Source organism: Musa acuminata, chromosome BXJ1-4 (genome assembly GCF_036884655.1).
Source record: "Musa acuminata AAA Group cultivar baxijiao chromosome BXJ1-4, Cavendish_Baxijiao_AAA, whole genome shotgun sequence".
Classification (NCBI taxonomy): Eukaryota; Viridiplantae; Streptophyta; class Magnoliopsida; order Zingiberales; family Musaceae; genus Musa; species Musa acuminata.
In genome coordinates, this window is record NC_088330.1 from 41503883 (window position 1) to 41526289 (window position 22407).

Sequence of the window (22407 nt, forward strand, 5' to 3'; positions counted from 1 at the left end):
ACTCTCCTCCTTCACCTTTGGGAGAGGGTGCACGGGCTCTCCTCCTTTACCTTCGAAATAGGGCACACAAGCTCTCCTCCTTCGCCTTCAAGAGAGCATGCACGACCTCTTCTTCTTTGCCTTCGAGAGAGAGCATTGGTTTGGGGCCCTATCATAGCGGGAGTGTGGATCTATTGTAGTGGCTTGGTTCGATCGCTGTAGGGAGTTTGACTATAGTAATGGGTTAGGTCATTTTTGAAATACCTTGATTAGTTATTCCATCTAGGGGGGAGGGGCCTTATCGAGGTCTCGGGGGTCAATGAGTGGATCCTCTGACTTCATCTTCTGTCTTAGCACATTGAGTTATTTTTAATATGACATGATTTAGTTAGCTTTTGATTATAGGGCTATGGAGTTTGAATCTTATCGTAGTTGTTTCTAAAAGTGACGATGGGATTTTGTGTCATTAAAGGCGAATATGTGTCGTCGTTGTTTTGCAAGAGGCGAGGAGTCTTATTGTGCCCCTTCGGCTATCGGGAGGTACTTTATTTAGTACCCTGACCATAATGCTCCCACATGTCTCATGTTTTAGTTTTTGTTATTTACTATCGTTTGTGCTACTCGAGTTTTTTTTTTTTACAAGTATGGATCCCGATAGTCGTGGTCTTCCAGTATCCCCTGTTGAGCTTTCGAGCTCATGGAAGGTTGAGTGAGAGTCTTAGGTCATGCAAGAGTGGTCTACATAATCGTGGGCTCCAACGCCTTTTGGGGGTGGTGGCCCATCCTACCAGGGTCATGGGGACTTGGTATAGGCATTGAAGAGGCGCAAGTGTGTCGTGAAGACTGTTTCTTTGCCACAAGTGCCCTACCTTGAGACGGGAGGCTATGAGGACTATTCTCCCCCATCAAGGTTTCTCTTAATGGGCCTGTGCAAGGTGGGGGACGCGCTGCTGAGGGGCTGTCTTGTGAAGATATGTGCATTGACCCTTCATGTCGGCTAGGGTCTCTTGAGCCCCAATCTCTTCATAGGCTATGCTCTTATCATCTAGGTCATTCATGTCTTTTAATATGGTCAACTAGCCCTCTATGGCCCCTCTTATGGCTTATTGCGAGGGGATGACTAAGGATATGAAGGTGTGGGAGAGCTCCTCAACTGGGTGGGGCTTGCTAAGATCGAGAAGGACTTCGTATCGATATAGGTAACTTATTACTTTAGGGTGCTTTAAGACCAAGTACCCGGGAATGTGTGTCGATGAGGAATCATTCACTCTGCAGATCGAAGATCTCGACGTCCTTGAAGCACATGTCTCTTTTGATGATAGCCTTGACTCATCCTCCTCTTCTGATTGAATACTTCAGCATCTTTTTTTTTAATCATTTTTTAAGAGTTTCAATTTGCATCTTTCGGATGTGAGCCCTTGATTGTAAGCGTCGCACTAATACAAGCCTCCTATTTTTAATAAAATTTTCTTTCTCCATGTGCTATTATGTTATGAGCTTTTTAGTTGAGGTGATGCTTTAAGGACATAATCCTTTTCGTTGATGTATTACGCTCAAGGTAGAGCTTTATCTTTTATAATCTCAAGGTGATGAGTTCCCTCTTGGGTATAGCCTCATCGAAGAGTTCTATTTTAGGAAGAACTCCCTTAGATGGAAGGATCCACCTCATCTAACCTTAGGTGGAAGGATCCACCTCATCTAACCTTAGAAGTGGCTTGGCACTTAGCCATGGTACCTCGGGTCGGGGGTATCTCCTCTCGGGGTGATTCCGGAGTTTTCTTTAAGATATAGGCATCTTCCCACTAAAAAAAGGTTGGGGGAAAGGTGTCCTTGTTCAAAGGAGTTGAGTGTCGGAGGGTATGCCTCCTTGTTGGAGTGTTTATTGGGAGGAGTCGTAGATAGATATTCTTGTAACATTCAGGCCCTTATAACGCCAATATAATAAGTCACATTTTGTCCTAAGTCAAAATATTATTACATTGGTACCATTGGCTGGTGAGCCAACTTGGCATAATTCAATCCCGAAGGCGAATATCCACCCAAAGGGGCCACTCAGGGGCGAGGGTGCAACCCAAACGGGAGGTTGAGATGGCAAGTAGACTCCTAATGTGTTGTTAGCTCATGGTGAAGGTCTTACGGTCATCTTGAGATGTGGCTTATCTGTTGAAGGGAGCTTGGGGTCGTCTCAACGCATGGCTTGTCCATGCATAGGAGCATTCAACCTTACCCCGAGGTACTTCTTAAACGTGTCGAGGACCTATACAAATGGTCAACAATGGGGGATCTTCTGCTTCGACCCCTCTCAAGTTAGTAATATGAGGTTCCTAAATATGGGTTCAAATAGTTGAAGAGGAGTGAGTTTTCTATTTTCCTATTTAGTATATGTTTTTATACTTTGAAGGAGAAAAAATGAGCCCCTAACTTTCTACTCCTCTTTCAAATTTTTCTTAATGAGGTGATATTCAATAAAAAAACCTAACATTTTATATAAAATTATTATTTGTGATAAATATCGATGATCTAATGAGATCGATATGCATTTATGACAATGTTAAGGCCAGATGAGGAGTGCTTCGTTATCCTCATCCTCATCACGGCTCTCTTCTATATTTCATTCCCCATTTAGATAAGATAGGATATGGATTGAGAATCCCTATTTAAGATTGATGAGTTCTTCATAATTTTTTAATTAATTGATTATATCTTAAAAAAACTATTATCAAAGTTAATTAATAATTCCTAAATTTATAAGTAATAAGGATAATATTTATAAAGTTTATGTATCATAAAAATATTTAATATAAATATAAATATATATTAATATTTATTGATACTGTATCATTTGGTTTGATAGAACCAATTGGTTTATGATTTGATTTGTAATCGACTCAACTTAGTCAAATTTGAATCATGTGAGTGACTAACGATGCTATCGATGGCGAACAATGCACGAAGGACTTGCATTCAAGCAAAGAGGGTTCATGAATATGAGCCCTCTTAGATAAGATATTTTATAATGGGTGATGATAAGTAATATTACGTTTACATTTTCCATTGAAGAGATGATAAGTGATGATAAGTATCTATCGACATCATTTTCCATTGAAGAGATCAGCTGTTTAGGTCATCTATTCTATTTGCCACAGGAAAAGCTACAGAGCTTTTCATGCAAGCCTTAACCTTCTCATCTTCGCAAGAGCTCGGTTTTCTAAGTAATCCTCCTATTTTGAGATGGAAAGTGCATGTAAGAAGTAAAGCACAAAAAGAACTTCCTGCATATCATCAAACCCATAGATCTTCATGGACAATTCAAGATTTATATATCATTAGATTGAATCGAATCGAGTCTGGACGGAGTCCAGCGATCTTATTCACAAAATCAAAGCACAAACAAGAACAGAACGATATCCGACATAAGGAATGACAACAAGAACAGTTTACATACACACAGAAAGACACAGACGAACGTAGAGGTGGGCTTAGAAGTCGGTGCAGTCGACATGAGCGAAGGAGAGCTGGCTCGTCCCCAGATTGTACTCAACATGAAGGTTCTGCTGCGCAACGTTACCGAAGATCTGGACATCAGAGGAGCTATACACCGCCAGGCACACCACGTCCGGCGCAACCTCTATGAAGGTGTTCATCGGGCTCAGCTTCAATGGTGCCCCTTCGAAGTTGTAGGTGATGTCCGGAAACCTGTAGTCGCGAGAACCACTGACGTCGAAGCACGCTGCGAAGGAGGAAAGGTCGGGGTCGTTGGGGACCGGGAGATCCACTACGTCTTTCACTGCTTTTGCCAGTTCGCCTACCACGTCGGGGGAAAGAATGTTCAGTGTCGTGCCGGAATCGATGATAATGTTTGGTGATCCGGAAGCAGTTGGAGAGGTCGCCGAGATATTTGTGTTGCCGACGCTGATCCCGTTGAGAGTTAGATAGTAGAAAGATTCTTGTACGGTGAGGGGCGTGGACAAGACGTTCCTTCCGGAGAGGGCGGGACCATCGCCGAAAACTAGCTTGCTGGTGGCGGACGTCTGCGAAAAGGGAACCAAGCAGTAGGAGAACTTGGCGTAGATGGCGGAACCGAGCTGGGAGACGAGGGAGAGCTGCCCGGCAGCAAGTCCCACGAGCCCACCGGTCCTGTTGCTGAAGGTGCCGCTGCTCTGATGAGAGCACCCGAAGGTGATCTTGCGGATGGAGATCGTTTCCGAGCCGGTGGTGGCGAAGGTGAACGTCTCGCTCGCCAGATTGCCGACGACCTGCGATTGGTCTCCGTAGGAGTACTGGTACTGGCACTTGGAGTCGCTGCTGCAGCCCGACACGGGAAGCTCGTCGCACTGCTGCGAATCGCATGCGAGGTCGAGGTAGGTGGAAGAATCCTTGGGGTCGAAGAGCGGCGGTGTCTGCTCGTAGCATTCAGTGCAAGGCTTGCAGTTGGCCCAGATGAGGTCGCTGCCGGTGTCGACGATGGCGATGACCTTAAACTTGGGGGTACCGAGCTCGACCTCCATGAGGTACTCAGCGGAGTCGGGAACGACAGGGGCCTCGATGGAGGATCCACCGGAAGCGGTGAGGCCAGCACCAGCACGTCCAACGCGCGATGGGCGGAGGGCGGAGCGCTTGGCCGCTGCTCTCACGCGGTCGTAGAAGGTCGATGAAGGATCATACAGAGGGGACCGGGGCGAGTCACGATGGATGAGGTCGACACGGAAGCCATCGGCGGCCGCCACAGCGGCGACAGCAGCAAGAAAGAGGGCCAAGGCAATGGGCTTCATGGTGAAGTAGTAGAAGAAGAAGCGAAGAGGAGGAAGAATGCAGCGAACCGAGATGGCGTGGGGGTATTTATAGGGAGGGGAAAGGGAATCGTCGGAGATAATGAAGCACCAGCTGTGCGAAACTGAACTGGGGAAAGAATCCGGAGGGACAGATCACCTGCCGTTTCACGGTGGAAAGCGGGGGCAGGGGGTGGCGGGAGCGATCGCTGCATGGGTCGGAACGGGAAGGCCAGTCTCTTTCCATAACACCGAGGATATGCGTATCCTTATCTGACTCGGTGGCGTCCACCGGAAACGCATCAAAATTCGTGCCGCCGTTTGATCCCTCCTTTCTTCTCAGGAAGAAGAAACGCATGAGATTGGCTTTTAACGGAAATATGTGTATGCATAAATCATTATTTTAATACTTTATCATATCTTTATATTTTCTAAATTAAAAACAAGAAAATAAAATATTTTGATTTGTTTTAAAGAAAAAGAAAAAAAAAACTCTCTCCTTAGTGATTCACAAAATTTATGATCGAACAAAATGAGAAGGGGGACTGTAAATGAAAGTTATAGATACAATGAACTAATAAGAATTTAGGCATGATGTTAGTCTAAAAAAGTATCATATTTATTACAAATGAATCATAGACACTAATGGAAGTTTTGCATCCAAGTTGGCTTGTCATTAATTTTTAAAATATTTTTTTATTAGTAGATAATTTTTTGGGCACAGAAATATCGCATTCACTTTAAGATAATAAGTGTGCATATCAGCTGTCCACCTAAAAGAAATATTCTAGAAATAGCCAAGTATAGTGTATTATAGTATAGTTGACCTTTTTGAAGAGAAAATTCTTGGATGAGTTAACTTCATGACTCACGAAATTTATGATAGCAAAAAATGAAAATTATAGATACAATGAACTAATAAGAATTTTGGCGTGAAAGGTATCATATTTATTGCAATTGAATCGAAGATACTTATGAAAATTTTGCATAAGGAGGAGTCACCTCTAAGGTGCCTTTTAAAACTTTTTGGTTTTTTCATGATAGTATAGTATAGTATAGTATAGTATAGTATAAAGAAAAACTAAGCCCTAACTTTATGCTTCTTCTTTAAATTTCTTGAAAGAATATAGTTATATTTTAGCAAATATAATATAGTATTATAGTATTATAGTATAGCATAATATACATGAAAAACTAGCCCCCAACTTTCTGCTTCTCTTTCAAAGTTTTTGAAATAATGTAGATTTATTTTCAATAAACAAAGATGATATTCAATCAGAAACCTAACATTTTCAAAATTTATCGCACGATGTTTTAGAATAAAATTTACGCGTGAGATTATGATAAATATTAATTGTTTCGCGTATAATGGATACAATGAATATAATGTAAATACTTCCCACACTGAGCTTATGGGAAGTGTTTTTTGAATAAAAAAAAAGAGAAATTTGGGGTCTATCATTCACATTCTAATACTATGTTATATTCATTATGTTTCATATTCATGAAATATGAATTGTCACATAATGCATTCTGAATTGAAGCGTAAAACAAAAGTATCTCTCACATAGAAAATAAAAATAAAAAGAACTTCAAAACTTTAAAGTATGATTCAAATGGGCATTCAATTTCTTCCTTCATACGATCAATTGTCATACCGACAGCTCCTGTCTCGAATGATATCTCTCTTCATTTTGTGCCTTAAATTCCAACAATTAAGTGTATAAGCTACTATGGCTCTCGAAATAATGACACTACCTTTAAGGTGTCTATTTTGTGCTCATAATTGTATCATAATTACCATGTCAAAAAATGATGAATGAGACATGAAGTCATGCGGTCACATTCGACCCACAAAGATAGTATTCATGTGCATTTACGATGCCAACATTAGCGAGGCTGTCAAGTCTTGGGCGGTTTCAAAAGCAAATTATGCTCGAATTAGCAATTAATGAGCTGATAGATTTTTGGTGGAGAGAGAATCATCATGGTTTCTTCCAAAATTGTTCATCTCACTCTATCATTTATTTATGTCGGTCAACGATAAGAAAAATGTGCATCACAGAATTAATTAATGTGAACGGAATGGGTAAATATTTGGAAATGGAAAGAGAGACTGAGATGGTTGGCTTTGAAAATAATACTTTGTGATTGAGTGTGTTTTATTATGTGACATGGAATCGTATGATGGATTTAATCAACATGACATAAATTTTTTTTTATTTTTTTATATTTGGAATTGGTTTCAATGAATGCAGATCTTACCAAAGGTATTTAATAAAGAATCTATCATGATATAAATATTCAAAGCGTAAGGAAAAGAGATAATCATAAACTCGCTTCTCTTTATTTATGACAAAAGGTAAAATTTATTATATGCTTGAAGGTATAAGAACGATTATTTCTTTCTTTTTAACGAACTATTTGAATTCATATTTAGGGATATTGAATTTACGCATCAAAGGGATCATGTCGAAAAATTTCTCTCAACCTCGATTTTTTATATAGATAACAAACACCTTAGGAGCATGATATTTTCACCTCAATATATCATCTCGGAAACATGATATTTTTACCTTAAAGACACTTTGGACATTCTTACGTCGAACTAACCAAGACATTAACATTTTTCTCTAATAAGACTATTTGGGCAATTTAAAAAGGATTCCTTAAATATAATCATCCTTTCATATATTTCATCTCAATAGTTTGTTAATTTTTTTAAAATATACATAATATTAATTTAAATAAAATAAAATTTTGGACGGATACTTTATAACTTTTGTATCCATAGATATGGCATAAAAATCTATACAAATGAAAATAAACGATCCCTTCCGAGCATATTACATTCCATTTCTTAAACAACTTTTAAGAAAATCGCATCCTAATCAAGAGTTGTCAAATATTTATTACTGTTATTAAGCAAAATTTTATCGAAGTCGCTTCTACTTTTCCTTGCATACTAATTTTAATTTATGAGCATACTAATTTTAATCCTTGAAGAATGTCGTCACATGCTAACAAGGATCATAGTTTTCATTATAGAGATTTAGTACAAGAAAGCAAAATCCTTACGGGATGGGCTCCCTCCATGATGTTTTTGATAAAAGAGAATCATCGGTTGAACCGATTTGATCATCAACCTCGGTCGAGCTACAGTTCATAAAATCATTGGTTGAACCATAATAGATTAGACAATATTTGCCAAATGCAGCTGTATATTGATAACAATATGTAACTCATAATCTTATAGAATGTTCTGCCTATCGTTTTGAAGCGGCCAAAACAGCATTAAGTTTATCCATGGTGAAAACGGTGATTACAAATAACCACATAGTAACAACATAACTTGCTACCACCATGACAACATCAGTGTGCAAAAATTAGCTCCTTTATGGATTTTAGAGGTGAACTGTATCCATAGGCTACAGCATCTCTCCAGAGGACCATGCCTGATCAAAGAGAAACACACTAGTCATGACTAATTTGCTAAGAGAAAAGAATTATGAAATTAGAATATTTCATTACTTCCTCAGTCATCCAGAAAAATGGTGTTCTAGCTCCCTGTCACAACTGAAAACCTGATCAGCAGACTATTTTACGCCCGATCAACCATGACTCTTGGCTATTTTTAACTTTTAAATTATATTGAACATGTTGTTTTATCCAAATGGATAATATGACTATATATTACAATTTTAGTTACCACCAACCTAATAGTTATTTGCTATCCAAGGGTTTGATCCTACACTTTGTAATTATTACGAGTGTCAATTATACCCGTAGATACGGGTACCCATGGGAATTGCCCTTAATGGGACAGAGATAATAGGTATTTTTTATTATCCACACTATTATGGAGCGCGAATGGATAGAGCACTCCCCACCCTATCCCCGTACCCACTCCGTTAATATGTGGGTCAAGATGTCCATACCCAAGCGCTGAGCAGGCTAGCTGCCCACTTGATTCAAATTATACTGGGTTAAGCCTTGACTGAATCGATTGCAAGTCAATTACAAGCCATTTGGTTCGATTGAACCGTATGACATAGTATCAACAAAAATTATCATTTGTATTTGGATATATTTGTATTTGAATATTATTATGACGAATAAACTTCACAAATATTGTTTTTATTATTAGTAAATTTTGGTATTATTAATTAATCTTAATAATATTTTTATTTTTTTTAAATAAAATAGATTAATTAAGAAAATATGGAGAACTTACGGATTCCACCCCAAATGAGGATTCCCCTATCCTTGCCCCTGCCCCTATCTCATCTAAATGGAGAATGGGGTCGAGATGGGGACGAGAGGGGATGGAGGAAGCAGTTCCCTTCCCACCCCATCGGCATCCATATTTATAATATTTACATACAAAGAAAGAACAAAAAAAGATTTAAAAAAAAACTACTATGACTTTATCTACTAGCAGATTCTGCAGGAAGCATTTTGTGCAGCAGTTAGAGTATCTCCATGACAAGAAGCTCATAAAATTGTTAAATTGAAAACAAAGAAACAAAGGAAAACAATTTAAATACATATGATCGAAGATTCAAGCTGGTGTTAAAGCATCTTGAAAATGAGTAAAGTACCTATCCAAAGAAGCAATCCAATAGTTGTCCCAAAGAAAAACTCCCTGCTGATCGTATTGAAACTAGTACAGTCCAAAGGTTAAGATTCAATTGTCAGACAAAAGAATGTCTCAAATCACTCATCAGATATAGAACAATCGGAACTTACCAATACATGCAGAATAGATTTCCCCAGCCCTGAAGAAAGGATGCCCAAGCTGAGCCAGTAAACCTGTAATTCAAATAATTACCAACTATAAAAGTCTTACAAGGTGACAGGACCCAGGGATAAACATATTACAAAAAATCATAAACCTGTTATTCAGATGGTACATAACATAAAAGCTTGCCAGGTAGCAGAATCAGAAATAAACCTACCACATAAAATCACGAATGAATAAAGCACGTGGAATCATCAGACCATTTCCCATCATTGCAAGCAACATTGTGAAAGCCGATAACCCTCTGATGTTATCAGGATTGAGATAATTTGTCCACTGCAAATCAGACCAATCATAAGTTCAATATCCCATATAACCATAGATACACATAAATGACTAAGATAAAGTAATTATATTAGATACCATTTGTGCGATGGGCATCCACATAAAAAGCAGGGTGGCAGTCCATCCAGACATTGAACTTACAAATTTTGTCCCTTTCTCAGAAAGCTTGCCACTTCGTGCCTGTATGCATTATTGACCATAAAACCAAGATGGACAAATTAATGTCCCTAATAAAGTGAGGAAAGACAGATTCTAAAGAAAGAAAAATTTTAAAGTTGCTTGTATAATGCAACATCGAGAAGTATGTCTGTACTGGATTCTAATTGCAGAACCCAATTACCCAATACAGCATAACCAAATATCGAGAAAATGGAGTAATCAGTAAATAACAAGATATATATATATATATATATATATATGTATATGATGCTATTACAAATGCTACTTTTATGATCAAACAGTTCAGTATCATAATCGTCCTTAAGCCAATGCTAACAATCGGCAAAGGTACATATATGAATGCCTGAGGCAGAGACACAAATTGACTTTCCCTAAACCTGTAGGTGAGATCTTTTCTATAGTGATGAGTACTTAATAGAAAGGAAGAAGAATAGACAAATCCTAACAACAAAAACAAGAAAGCTATACATTTCCAAAAGTAACATTGATACTAATGCGCAACTTGGAGTTATAAAATATATAAGTTCATAAAACAGATACAGTTCCTTCAAAGCCCCATGAAGTATTAAACTATTATGCATTATTCATCAATTTTTTTATGTTGTATATATAACATGTTCACAACCATCAAGAACTCGTTAATTATGTATATAACAACAAATAATGATCTTATGCAAAATTCTGAAGAACAAAATTGCAAATAAAAGCAATGCTTAATATATTTATTCAAGGTAAACAATGTTTTAGTATTAAGATTAAAACAATTCACACAGATAACAATGAACAAGCCTTTTTTACTTTACCGCAGCAACAGGCGAAAGTCACATAGTATTCGCCAAAAGTGTCGCCATATTATTCATATACTATTTTGTCATATAGTACATGAGCAGTTCTTTTTCATCACAGTCATTGTCGTAGATTGAGAATGATTTTGGTAACCAATTTATTTTTATGGTATTTATTCTCATATGGTATCATCCAGCAGTATATCTACACGATTTTAAGACTGAATACCCAAATGTGATTCAGAAAACTTCAAGACTAGTGCACAGGAAGAATTAAGGTGCATAGCTCACCATGGCGACAATCGCAGTAGCCAGAGTGAAGGAGACTGCCCCAGGCAAGATGCTGTTAGGAACCAACGGGACAAACGTTGACCACATGACCTACAGCTCCATCCATTGTCATCAAACCACCGAATTTTGAGTGCCAACATGCGGAACAAAAGGCTGGAGGCTCACCTGAGGGAGAACAGCGAGGCCACCAATGGTAATGAAATCCTCCCATGGGCTCCAGATTGCCTCGTGAAGCCAGCCAAAGTAATTCAAACAGTTCAAAATCAGCCCTGAAGCCACGACAATTGAAGTCGCCAGAAACTGGGGCAGCGGCATAGCTTCAGCCATGGCTAGCTGTGCTATCACCGCGTAGGTCGAAACGACCCCCAAAGTCTGGACGACGACGGCTTCAGTCTCCTTCTTCTTCGCAAAGTAGGACAGCAGTGACAGGTTCCCCAGCAATCCCGTAAGCATCCCCTTCAACAGTTATTTCAAGGATTCAGGCAAAAAACAGAGGCTTTCACGAAAGAGACGCAAAACTCACCAGCCAAGGAACGGCGAAGAGGGCCGCATTGTTGCCGGAAAGTAGGTTGCGGGCGTTGAGGACGATCTGGGGGAGCTGAAGGAGGAGGAACGGGACGTTGGCAGCTCCGGCAAACTTGGCGCTAATGGAGTCCCATTCATGAAATTTGGATCCCTGAAGGGGAAAGTTCCTTTTCTTCTTCAAGTAACGACCAAGATTTCTCATATTTTCCTATCTTTTGCATAGAATAGAAGGAAAGGTTCCATTACCTTGTCGACGGGATGTACGGTGTCGGACGAGGAGGCGGAGAGCGGCGATCGTCGGTGGGGCGGGTCGGAGAAGAATTGATTTAGTGTTATACGGCAACTACGGAGAGGCACGAGAGCAAAAGTTTGGGCTCTTACAAGTTGAGACGAAGGAGGGGGCGGAATCAAGGGGGGGCAAACATATGGAGGAGATAAACGAAAAGAGAAAAGCGATGGCCGCAGCCGGAGAGTCGGCGGCGCAGCTGCCATCAATCAGAAGTCTAGAGAGAGAGAGAGAGAGAGGAAGGTAGGCGAGGGAAGGAGTTACGAGATGGGACGCAGGGAGGACTTCGGGGCCTTCTTCCTCCAAGCACGAGAAGAGCAGGGTGACCGACGGCACGAGAAGAGCCACGTGATGCGGAACGGGATGGAGAGTGACGTGGGGTGGGTCCGCGTGGGAAAAGGGAATGGACGGTTACAGAAGTAAGATGTTAACGGCGACGGACCAGCGGGGGGGGGAGGCAAAGAAGGGGATTACCGAGGGCTCGGATCCCAACACGGCGTTTATTACTCGAGTCTCTGCCCTTCTTATCTCTACCGTGTATGTCTATTTGATAAGGTTAGTCAAGTAAGATCTAGTTTATAGATATAAATATGGTCTTCTCCTAACTATTATATTGGACGAATATAATTTATTTTTCAAAAATATTCTTTTTAACTTATTTTGTATGATTGATATTTTGTGGCCATTTATGTTTAAAAATAATTGTTTTTTAGTTTTATATTTAATATATAATTCTAAATTATATATATTATATTAAGCATACGGTTCAACCAATTAATCCACTTATCCAGTCAGATCTAATCATCTTAGGCTCGATCGAATCGTTCTTCAATTCAATCATGATAACTATATTTAGAATGATAAGCTTAATTGAATTATGATTTTTTATATCTTGATCTCTCCTATACTTGTATTTGTATCAATATATTGACACTCTCTTTCTTATTGTGAACAAAAGAGTCTTTCTGACAGATAAAAGAAGTATGAGAGGAAAAAGAGTAACATTGTAGGAGGAAGATCTTGTCAGAAGGAGAAGAATGACTTTGATAGAAACATTCTTGTTCTGCTAAAAAAGAGAACCTTACTTGTACTTAAAGAAGCTTGATAGGAAAAAGAGGAACCGAATGGGAGAAGATCCCATCAGAATAAGAATGAAGAAGGGTTGAAGGGAGAGGAGCAACAAGCGAAAAAGAGGAGGGAGAGAACCGAATAAGAAAATCGAAGGAAACGAATGTTTTAGAAAGAAATAATAGAAAGATCGAATTATATGACATTTGAGCAAGTTTAAGAATATCATGTAAACCAAATGATTTTATTTGATTTATGATGTTATACGAAAACCAGGAGTGAATAAATCAACCAGTTCACTCTGATTTTTAAACAGAAATATGAAGATATGGGATTATATCGCCATTAAATAAGGTGGTTTTTAACATCTTCGGTCGGCATTCATGCAAGTGAATAAATAATAAATGATAGAGAATAATTGGAAAAAAAATCGAACCCATTGCAAAACTTGTGCAACATATGCAAGAATCGGCACTAGTGTCACCGGTTACAAGCATGGAAAGCAAACACCATCTTCCCACCATGTGGCTGTACTATCGATTTACCTACCAGATACACAATTTGTACATGCGTTTTATGATGCTGATGCAGCTTCGGTTACATTTCCGATTAGCGATATTTCATGCCAATCCAACAGCTAGCTTGTATGAATTATTTGGTTGATTCCTGCAAATATTATATGGGAAAGATTAAAAGCATTCAGAAGTATCCCCTGACCATCTGTATGATGACTTCAACAAGCTTCGAAGAAACTATAGATTGCAATACCTCACTGGCGGCAGACACTGATTTGACATTTGAATCTAATGTGGCATCAGAATTTCTTGCTTCAGACTTCTCATTTGAATAACTAGAATATCAAGAAAAATATATGCTAAGTCATGACCATTAACAAGAAGAAGAAACATGGTATTAAACATGTTAAGCAGAACAGTAAGAACAGTGATGCTTACGTTGAAAGTATTGTCACCCATATCAACTCCACGCAATCGACCCATAGAAGTCTCTGTTCAACTGGGATAACACCATAGGTAATCAAGTGGGCAAAAGGCCATAGCTTCCACCCTGCCTGTTAAGCCAAGACAATTGAAGAAGTTAACCAAAGATTTTCATCTCCATTGGATCTAAACAACATGAACTAAATTGTCATAACAAACACGAAATATACTGCACAAAGATGATGTTACGACTTGTTTCTCCCACAATTTTGAACGAACCGTTTGACGATGACAAAGTTCAAGACATTCTCAAAACATTTACCAGTACCAAATCAGTGAGGTGAATTGAGGGTGACAAGAATATTTTACACTAGTTCCAAAAAAGCAGTTACTTGATCCTAAGTCTGTCGGCCCAAGCTTAAGGGTGCCAAGCAACTAAGGATTTAAAGATTACCATCAGTGATTGGTCACACAAAACTCAACAGCTGTTGCATAAACCATTCAGTCCAAGTGTCGACCTAAGTTGAAAATTTTTCTAATGGAGAAACCAATTGAGTTCCTCATCTCAAAGAAAAAACCTCTGTTTTCTAAAGATTTCAAAAATAGTAATTATTTCGTTTACTACTGAAGAGAGAAGTCCTTACGGTTAGCATTGGCCAAAACGTAGCCCTCAATTCAGTGAATATATTTGCTGGTGATTCGAGACGCAAGATGCCCAATACTACGTAATAGATGCTATTCCATATAGCGGACCATGCAGTTTGATCAAACACAACCTTAGCAGGTACAGTCCACCAGTCCTGGAAAGGGAAAAGAGCCTGAAACATAGCAGCACCAATTCAGGTTAACAGACTCTCGAAAACAAGCAGAAATGAAAATGCAGCGACAAGTGCCAGAGAACATTAGAAGCTAACAACCTCACAGAAGTGGTAATAATAGTGAGAAAGTGACCCATGCAGAGAAAATCCTACAAGTCCAGATCTGAACATACGGGCACGGTCAAAATCAAATAATGGCTTTCCTTCATAGCACTGGATCAAAAAGCAAACTAATGTAAATAAGGGCCCATACAACTCAAAATATCTATTCATTAATTGGGAATTCGGGATGACATTCACCTGGGCAATCCAATCCCCCAGAGAATAAACAATACCACTTATCATCATCTTGGCCAGAACAGGATTTGTTTTCAAAGCTTCCTCATAAGCAGTCCAGTTATGCTGAGGTGCATACCTAAGAATCTCATATAGCGTCCAACCCTGAGATGGATCAACAAAATAAGATGAGACCATGAGCTTTACAACTAGGAATTAGCTACCATTAATACAATGCAAACTACTGAGGGTAGTAGATCATACTATATAATTATGTTTTGTTAAGTATTGCATTAAAGAAAGATTCCTGGTAACACTAACAAGAATATCTAATAAACATCTCAAGATAACTTAAAATGTCAAGACTATCTACTAAATGTCTCAAAATAACTCCAAATATCAAAATAATAACTTCAACAACAAAGCAAACGAAGACGACATCAAGAACAATCAACAAGTATAATAGCATAGCTACATATTCTCTCCAAACAAAGCGGGATATTTGGCATTTCTATCTGATAATAAATCAACTTTCTGTTTTGTTTTATTTAATAATTTGTATCTTAAGTAGCATATTGTCTACTGTTTAATGAACATATATACTTTTTGTCATATAGGTACCAGCATGCAGAATATTATAATGAAAACTGTAGTCGCTGGTGTTAAGTGCCACCGAGCTACCAGCATATTGCATTTACTGAATAGTTCTTTGATTGATGGAAAAAATACTTATTGAGCACATGATGATTAATGTCGATGACTCCACAAGCACCTATACCATGGAGTTCTTGCTTAAAAAATAGCATTTGGAATAACTGCCAAGAAAGCAAAATATTAAGATCCAAGTTTGAACAATGACATATTCTTCACAGCATCTACTACCTACAGCATCCTGTCTGACTCCCAAAAAGTTACAAGAGCAAGCTTCTCTTTTACTCGAAGAACATTTGTTTTGCTAAATAAGTAAGCAAAAAACTAGCTGCATCAGGTGATTGTTTCTTGAGTGTCAAACTAGGGACAAAGCAACTGTCAAAAAGAAGGCAACAATCTAGAATGTACCAAAGTAGTGTTTGGTGCATGCTATAAAGCTACTGATGCAATGTGTTCCCCGAAATTTCTTGTGGTTGTCTATTTTGAGGAACAAACAATTTTTCAGAGCACTTCAAATTTAAAAATCATAGTCTTCTTCAGAATGAGAAGCAATAGCAAGTAAAAATTCACTGGTCACCCATATATTGTTGATTCAATTACTAACTATAAAAAATTCTAAATCAATGAGAAGTCACAAATAACCAAAAAATCAAAATTGTATAGTAACAAAAATCAAGAGGTATTTCATTAATTTTAGTTGGCTATTGCAATCCTAATTGCTAAATATACAATTTTTTTCCCAAGCCTTTTTACTACTCCCATTCGAATCATTGTAGTAGATTCATTGCAACCCTTCCCAATTTTGCTATGTTGGTTTCCTTAGAGAAGCATATAAGCAGAACGTTATCTCCATCACTGAAACTGACTATGTGTTATAATCCTAAACAATTTGCAAGGGTTCTCGATATGTCCTCAGAACCTGCACGAGGTATATTTCTATAAGGAAATTACACAAAGCCAAAAAGAACAAATTACTTAGAACTGATTTTTTTGACAGATTAAAACAAAGTTCCATCGAGAACAAAGAAATAAAACAAAATTCCAGATAAATTGAGAAGAGGTACTTCACCCACATGCCAATACTCGCTATCGATAGTGAGCAGCTTGGTGATGGCGAAGGTCCCCGCTGCAAGCACGATTGCGGCGTTGATCGCCCGATCGACCAGCTTATTCATGTCTTCCTCTCCTATAACAGTAGCCGAAGAGGACGAGAACCCTACGCCACCACTGCTGCCGCCACCCATGACCCCACCACCGCTCTCCAGGGCAAATCCCCCAACAGGACTACTAGGCCCTTGAAGAGAATTCTCCTCCTCTTGCTGCTCTCTGCCCACCATGGGGATCAGTCCGTCCTGCTGGTCCGTGGAGTCGCTACTCTGCACAGGGATGACGTCCAGGTCCTCGGTCGCCACCGACACGATCACGGAGGAGGCTCGATCCCTTTTCAATTTTCCGGTGGAAGATACGGTGTACAAGGGCAGAGAGTGGAAGAGCTGCCACCCAGATCTGTAGTTCTGGCTGTGGTTGTTGGGCCTCGACGACGAGGAACGGGGTGGGAACAGCATCTGGGAGCCGATGCTGTTGACGGCAGCCATCGATGGATAAGATGGATGAAGGGATTCGCTCTCGGAAGAAAGGGCTGAGAGATCGGAGGATCGATCCGAGAGGGATCGCCAAGGAAAAGGGGGGCGAGCTTATATCGTCTCCGTTAGCTCGAAGGCGACGACCACCCGATCTTTATTTATTAAGATTAATAATTATTGTGCATATGATTATCCCAAAAAAAATAAGGAAAAAAACAGTAGCATATTTATTTTTTTTATTATATATATTATTTTGAGGACCGTATAAATACAAACTCCATATCAGATTCAATGTGGCCTATCCGTCCATCCGATCTCCCCCAACCACCATTAAGATGATTTCTCCATATTTATTACACAGGAAACAAACATGGCCATTCGTGGCCGCGAGAGAATCTTGAACGGCCACTTCCTGGCCATTCGTCTGTGCGGCTGGATAACTCTCACTGTGGAGTCTTCATTGTCCACCTTCTCGATGGAGTCTATATCACAGGTTCCTGCTAAATACCTGTTCCACATCTATTATTCCCCCTTTTTATGTGGTGGAAGACCTAATTTTGTCTCGGCCATACATTTTATCCGAGTCAAACTCATGTAACGTAACGTCCCGCTCGACCATTCAGCAAATTTCATATTTTTTGTGGTTCCCCTCCCCTATTACTCACCAAATCGAGAGGACCCACACGCAGCGGATTCAGAGAAGAAAATTATGGTCACCCATTACGAGAAGAGGTGGATCGTTGGGTGCGCCACATGTGGGAAATGAGCCGAGTATGTGGTCTGGAGTCAGCCCACAGGTATCCAATAGTCTGAGCTCACACGAATCAATTGATCTGGACAAGTCTTTTCCGTCTGTTTTATGAGTAATAAAACTAATTTCTGCACTCGATTTATGAGGAAATGCTAATTTAGAAAGAATTGCAGATGTAATATGATGATGTTCACATGCAACGCAGGTTTCAATGGTGCGGTAAAATGATCACTCTTTTGCTACTGTGTCTCATGTGATGTGATAATGATATGGCAGAGCACAACAGCATCACATGCCTGCCATGTTACTGTCGCCTATCTGACAGTGATGCATGCTCAAACAGGACTTTGTTTGAAGGACACAGCCATGTATTGGCGCCAGTCGGTGCATGAATGCGATTTATATATGCACGCGGCTTCAAACTTCAATGCCTTTGCAGTACACAACTTTATTCAGTTGTACCACATCAACACTTGTACTTAATATGCGTATGTAATTCTTAACGAAATAAACATTGTTTCAGTTAAAGAGCTTTTAATGACAAGGAGAAAGCCGAGCTTGTCTCATGGAGAAAGAAAAGACAAACAGTTCCAGTTAGACTTGGTGATACCTTCGAGCACGATGATGATGATGATGATGATCTGCGGATGTGATGAAGAAGAGAAGCTTCCTATGTCTTTTAATTCTTCTCTAGATTAGAGGAAGATGAAGCACTCCAGGGAGACGAGGGGGTTCTCCAGCGACTCCGGCTGCTCTCCTTCGGATACCACCACGCCGCCATCTACCGTGCCCTCACGCTGCCCGCAGAATCTCCTTTCTCCCTCGTCCGCCGATATCTGCTTCATCGATCCTTTTACCCTAGCCGTCGCTGCCTCCGGCGCCCTGCATTGTCCCCCTCTCTGCCGCAACTCCGCAGCTCGTTCCGCCGCCGGGGACACCGAGCGCCTGTTGGATCTCTCGCCTGGATCTCGCGTGGCCCGAGCGCTGGCCTCTCTGGCGGAGTTCGTCCTACCGATGGCCGCGTGTTCGGACCTCCGCCTTGCCGGCGACGGGGAGGATCTCCCGCTGCCGCAGCCAACAGCCACGCTCCGGTCCCGTCTGCAGGCGAACTCGCCGGAAACGGAGCGCTTTTTCTGGTACTTGACCGGCGAGCGGTCATCCCTCGCCGCCCTCCTTCCGGTCTCCGTCGCAGCTGCTCGTCGCTTCTCAGCCGGAGTGGTGGGGCCCGATAGAGTCTCGCTCTTCGCGCTGATGCTGCAGACCTCGGAGGCGTCCTCGCATCTGGTGTCGCAGCCGTTGCTGCTGCGGTCTGCGAGAGGAACAGCCTCGTCGTTGATCTCCACCTCCTTCGGAGTGGCCACCTGATCTGCCCTAATTGGCAATGGGGTTTGCCTCGGCGGTCTGGGAGTCTCGGAGAGGACCTCTTTCACCGTCTCCTCGACATCGGCCTCTGGCAGAGGTGGTAAGCTCGCCCCCTCGGGGTAGCGAGGGGTGGTGGTGCGTACCGCCGCCTTCGCCTCCTGCGTTTTGGTACTACTGCTGAAGCAGCCGCCCATCCTCCAGCTAGAGTGGCATTCCCCCTCACCTGAAAGCGAAGAGCCTCGTTTACCACCGGGAGCCAACCCAAATTCTCGATGGTGTTCGCTGTTTTCTTCCCCCTTCCTTTTCTATCAGCTTTCCCTGATCAGTGGTTGGGGGAGTAATGGTTGAATGGTACATTCACTACAATGGTCGTTGGGGGGAAGAAGGCGCTGCTTATGGTCCCAACTCCCAAGAAGGAGCGAGGGAGACAGGAGATGGACGCGACTAGAGGAGGGAGATGGTTTCAATGCACTATTGTTATTGCAACATAAATACTTCCCACCTGCTTTCTGATTTGCTTCCTTTTTGCCTTTTTGGCTTTTGGTCTATTTGTTTTTTTTCTTTTTATTAATAAAATAAATTAAAATTGATTACAGAATTCAAATTGACATGTTGTTCGATTCAGATTTATTTTAGTCGCTGATATCATGTGATGCAACGTGGCTTCGTGACGCAAATGCCTGCTTGTTACGGATCGAGAGTTGTGGCAATCGATTTAGTGGATGGCATCAGAGTCGCCCACTGTCCAGTGGTTCCTCGAAGCGAATAAGCCACGTGTCAGTTATATATATATATATATATATATATATATATATATATATAGAGAGAGAGAGAGAGAGAGAGAGAGAGAGGGAAAATTTTCAAAAAAAAAACCTCCTGATTCTTTTTCATCTTGATTAATTTTTTTTATTTATTTTCATGAAATATCTATATTTTAAAAAGATGAAATTGCTTTTAAAAAGATGAAATATCCATATTTTAAAAATATCCATATTTTAAATTTTTCGTTTCGTCGATCATTACCTCCACACTATTGCCTATGTGTATTTTTGTTTTATTGGCAGTGTCCTCACTCGTACTCTCTTGTTGATATCTTTGTTCACGTTTTCTTGTTGTCATCTTTATTCGTACTCCTTTGATGTCATCCTCACTCATATGTCTCCCATCCTCATTCTTGCCCATGCACCCTTGCCCTCATCACATCTTTGTTGATAGGTGGGGAGAGTGAAGGAATGAGAGATGACACGAATGACAAAGGAGATGATAGAAACATTAAAACATAAGAGGGAGAGGGAGACCATACGGATAAAGAGGGCGAAGGCAATGAAAGAGTCAAGGTCGACAATGATGTCGCAGATGATGGCACTCCGATCGATAATGGGGGTGGCAAGGTTGAGAATGAAACAAAAGATAATGAGAGAGCAGAAGAAAGCATGGGACAAAGGACAAAGATTACGAATAATTTTATTTTTTGATAAATAATTAGCGTTCTATAAGAATAAATGAAAAATAAGACTATAGTTCGAAAAAAAATTATTTTTTTTGAATTTATCACACATATATACGGTAAAATTTGAACATAAAAATATTTAAATATTTTTTTGTTACTCAAAATATTTGTCCTAATCGTAAGTAGTTAGGGAAAATTGGCTATAAATCGAGGTACAATTATGTATGTATTTTCTCTCTTACTAGTATCTAATCCATTTTAGGAGTGACTTGAATATTGGAAGGACCACATTACAAAACTTATCTAACATCAATCTTAATATAGGTTGACATTACATTAGACATCAAGAAGCACATGTGACAAGTCAAAAGTCTTATAAGGCAAGTTAGATCCAAACTAGGTTAGGTTGGTTAACACTCTATGTTGACCATTAATATCAAACAAGCAACTCGATGAAGATGTTATACTCCTTGATAACACTTTCACTCATGTTGGGCAACCGCAATTCTTCTTCTCTGTTAAGGCATCTTGCTCCACTCATACTCCTTTTAAATATTAATAATCATTCAATAATCATAGTTTATCTATGCCATTAGGGACACCAACTCGTATCATAGTCCAAGTGGAAGATTTTTTCTACTTAACATAATAGGCCCAAGAATTAACAAGGATGATATAGTTTATCGTATCCTTTATCCCATAATTAGCCCAACTTATAACTATTTAGACTCCCTTGTAACAAATCATTATCCTTTGTGTCAATGGATGTATCTTAATCGCCAACAATGTCTATAACGTCAGGTCAGTCACGATAAATAACACCTCCAACATATGATGTTAGATGCTCTGTTTGAAGGGATGTAATTGTGAGGTACTGAGATAATAAGGTTGTAGTGGCTGGAGATCGAAATTATAAAAGGACACAAAAGACGTAAATCTCAATTTGAGTTTTGAATTTTTGATAAATATTATTATTTATTTTTTGCTTATAAAACATTCAAATATATTTAAAAAATTAAAAATATAATATTGGTTTTGTGGTTAATGTTGAAATGTTTCAATTATAACCTTTGAGTTCAACTCTCAAATATACATTTTATTTATTTATATTATTAAAAAAAATTTATATAATATAAATAACATAACTATAATTGATATGAGTGGAGAGTACTCTCCCTGTATTTATTTTATAATCGTTGGAGTAATAAAAAAAATTTATTATTGTTTATTTTCTCGTCCTCATCCTATTAGGGATGGGCATAATTGACACACTTATGCATGCATCAAACTCCAATCAAACTCATCCCAAATGAGTTACATTGATTTAATTATATTTTCACCTTTTTAATATTCGGTATGTTTGATTTAATTATCCTTTAAATACCTTTCACATATGTTTGAGTAGTAAAGTATGAGTTAATGCAGTATGCAAGTAACGAGTCAGATTCAAATTTGGACTTGAATGTAATCTGTGTTTACCTACATGTTTCGATCTGAGCCTCTTTAACTTTAAATTCACCTCATATACAGCGTATGTTTGACCAGATCAAGATCGTTCTAGTCCAATCTCGTTCTTTAAATCGGATCAGGATCGCCACTTGCAGTTTAG

The 22407-nt window shown here is 39.6% G+C and overlaps 4 protein-coding genes across 4 annotated transcripts; all 4 read right to left on the reverse strand.

Annotated features, from left to right (window-relative positions):
- Nucleotides 1-3458: 3458 nt before the first annotated feature.
- On the reverse strand, nucleotides 3459-4751 carry LOC135672228 (aspartic proteinase CDR1-like). Its single transcript, XM_065180684.1, has one exon. The coding sequence runs from the start codon at nucleotides 4749-4751 to the stop codon at nucleotides 3459-3461; it is 1293 nt and encodes a 430-aa protein (XP_065036756.1).
- A 3163-nt stretch (nucleotides 4752-7914) lies between these two features.
- Nucleotides 7915-12215, reverse strand: LOC135671277 (maltose excess protein 1-like, chloroplastic). The gene is made up of 9 exons (XM_065179322.1): nucleotides 11862-12215; nucleotides 11614-11766; nucleotides 11256-11546; nucleotides 11091-11180; nucleotides 9913-10014; nucleotides 9707-9825; nucleotides 9498-9560; nucleotides 9350-9411; nucleotides 7915-8203 (listed from the first exon to the last, which is right to left on the reverse strand). Exons 1-9 carry the CDS (start codon nucleotides 12105-12107, stop codon nucleotides 8121-8123), a joined length of 1209 nt encoding a protein of 402 aa, XP_065035394.1. The 5' UTR covers nucleotides 12108-12215; the 3' UTR covers nucleotides 7915-8120.
- Nucleotides 12216-13387: 1172 nt separating this feature from the next.
- Nucleotides 13388-17368, reverse strand: LOC103982557 (uncharacterized). The gene is made up of 7 exons (XM_009399516.3): nucleotides 16726-17368; nucleotides 15026-15166; nucleotides 14825-14938; nucleotides 14552-14725; nucleotides 13923-14038; nucleotides 13738-13819; nucleotides 13388-13635 (listed from the first exon to the last, which is right to left on the reverse strand). Exons 1-7 carry the CDS (start codon nucleotides 17245-17247, stop codon nucleotides 13621-13623), a joined length of 1164 nt encoding a protein of 387 aa, XP_009397791.2. The 5' UTR covers nucleotides 17248-17368; the 3' UTR covers nucleotides 13388-13620.
- Nucleotides 17369-18681: 1313 nt separating this feature from the next.
- LOC135672229 (uncharacterized) lies at nucleotides 18682-19542 on the reverse strand. The gene has a single exon (XM_065180686.1). It carries the CDS (start codon nucleotides 19540-19542, stop codon nucleotides 18682-18684), a length of 861 nt encoding a protein of 286 aa, XP_065036758.1.
- Nucleotides 19543-22407: the final 2865 nt, after the last annotated feature.

Bases quoted from the DNA above. Each gene is read 5' to 3' on its own strand.
- LOC135672228 (XM_065180684.1), bottom strand. From the start codon at position 4,751: ATGAAGCCCATTGCCTTGGCCCTCTTTCTTGCTGCTGTCGCCGCTGTG.
- LOC135671277 (XM_065179322.1), bottom strand. From the start codon at position 12,107: ATGGCAGCTGCGCCGCCGACTCTCCGGCTGCGGCCATCGCTTTTCTCT. The intron at 11,767-11,861 runs GTAATGGAACCT...TTTCCCCTTCAG, and splicing joins CCGTACATCCCGTCGACAAG to GGATCCAAATTTCATGAATG. The intron at 11,547-11,613 runs GTGAGTTTTGCG...TAACTGTTGAAG, and splicing joins TCTTCGCCGTTCCTTGGCTG to GGGATGCTTACGGGATTGCT.
- LOC135672229 (XM_065180686.1), bottom strand. From the start codon at position 19,542: ATGGGCGGCTGCTTCAGCAGTAGTACCAAAACGCAGGAGGCGAAGGCG.
- LOC103982557 (XM_009399516.3), bottom strand. From the start codon at position 17,247: ATGGCTGCCGTCAACAGCATCGGCTCCCAGATGCTGTTCCCACCCCGT. The intron at 15,167-16,725 runs GTGGGTGAAGTA...GATCCATCTCAG, and splicing joins TCGATAGCGAGTATTGGCAT to GGTTGGACGCTATATGAGAT. The intron at 14,939-15,025 runs GTGAATGTCATC...TTTTTGATCCAG, and splicing joins TGGGGGATTGGATTGCCCAG to TGCTATGAAGGAAAGCCATT.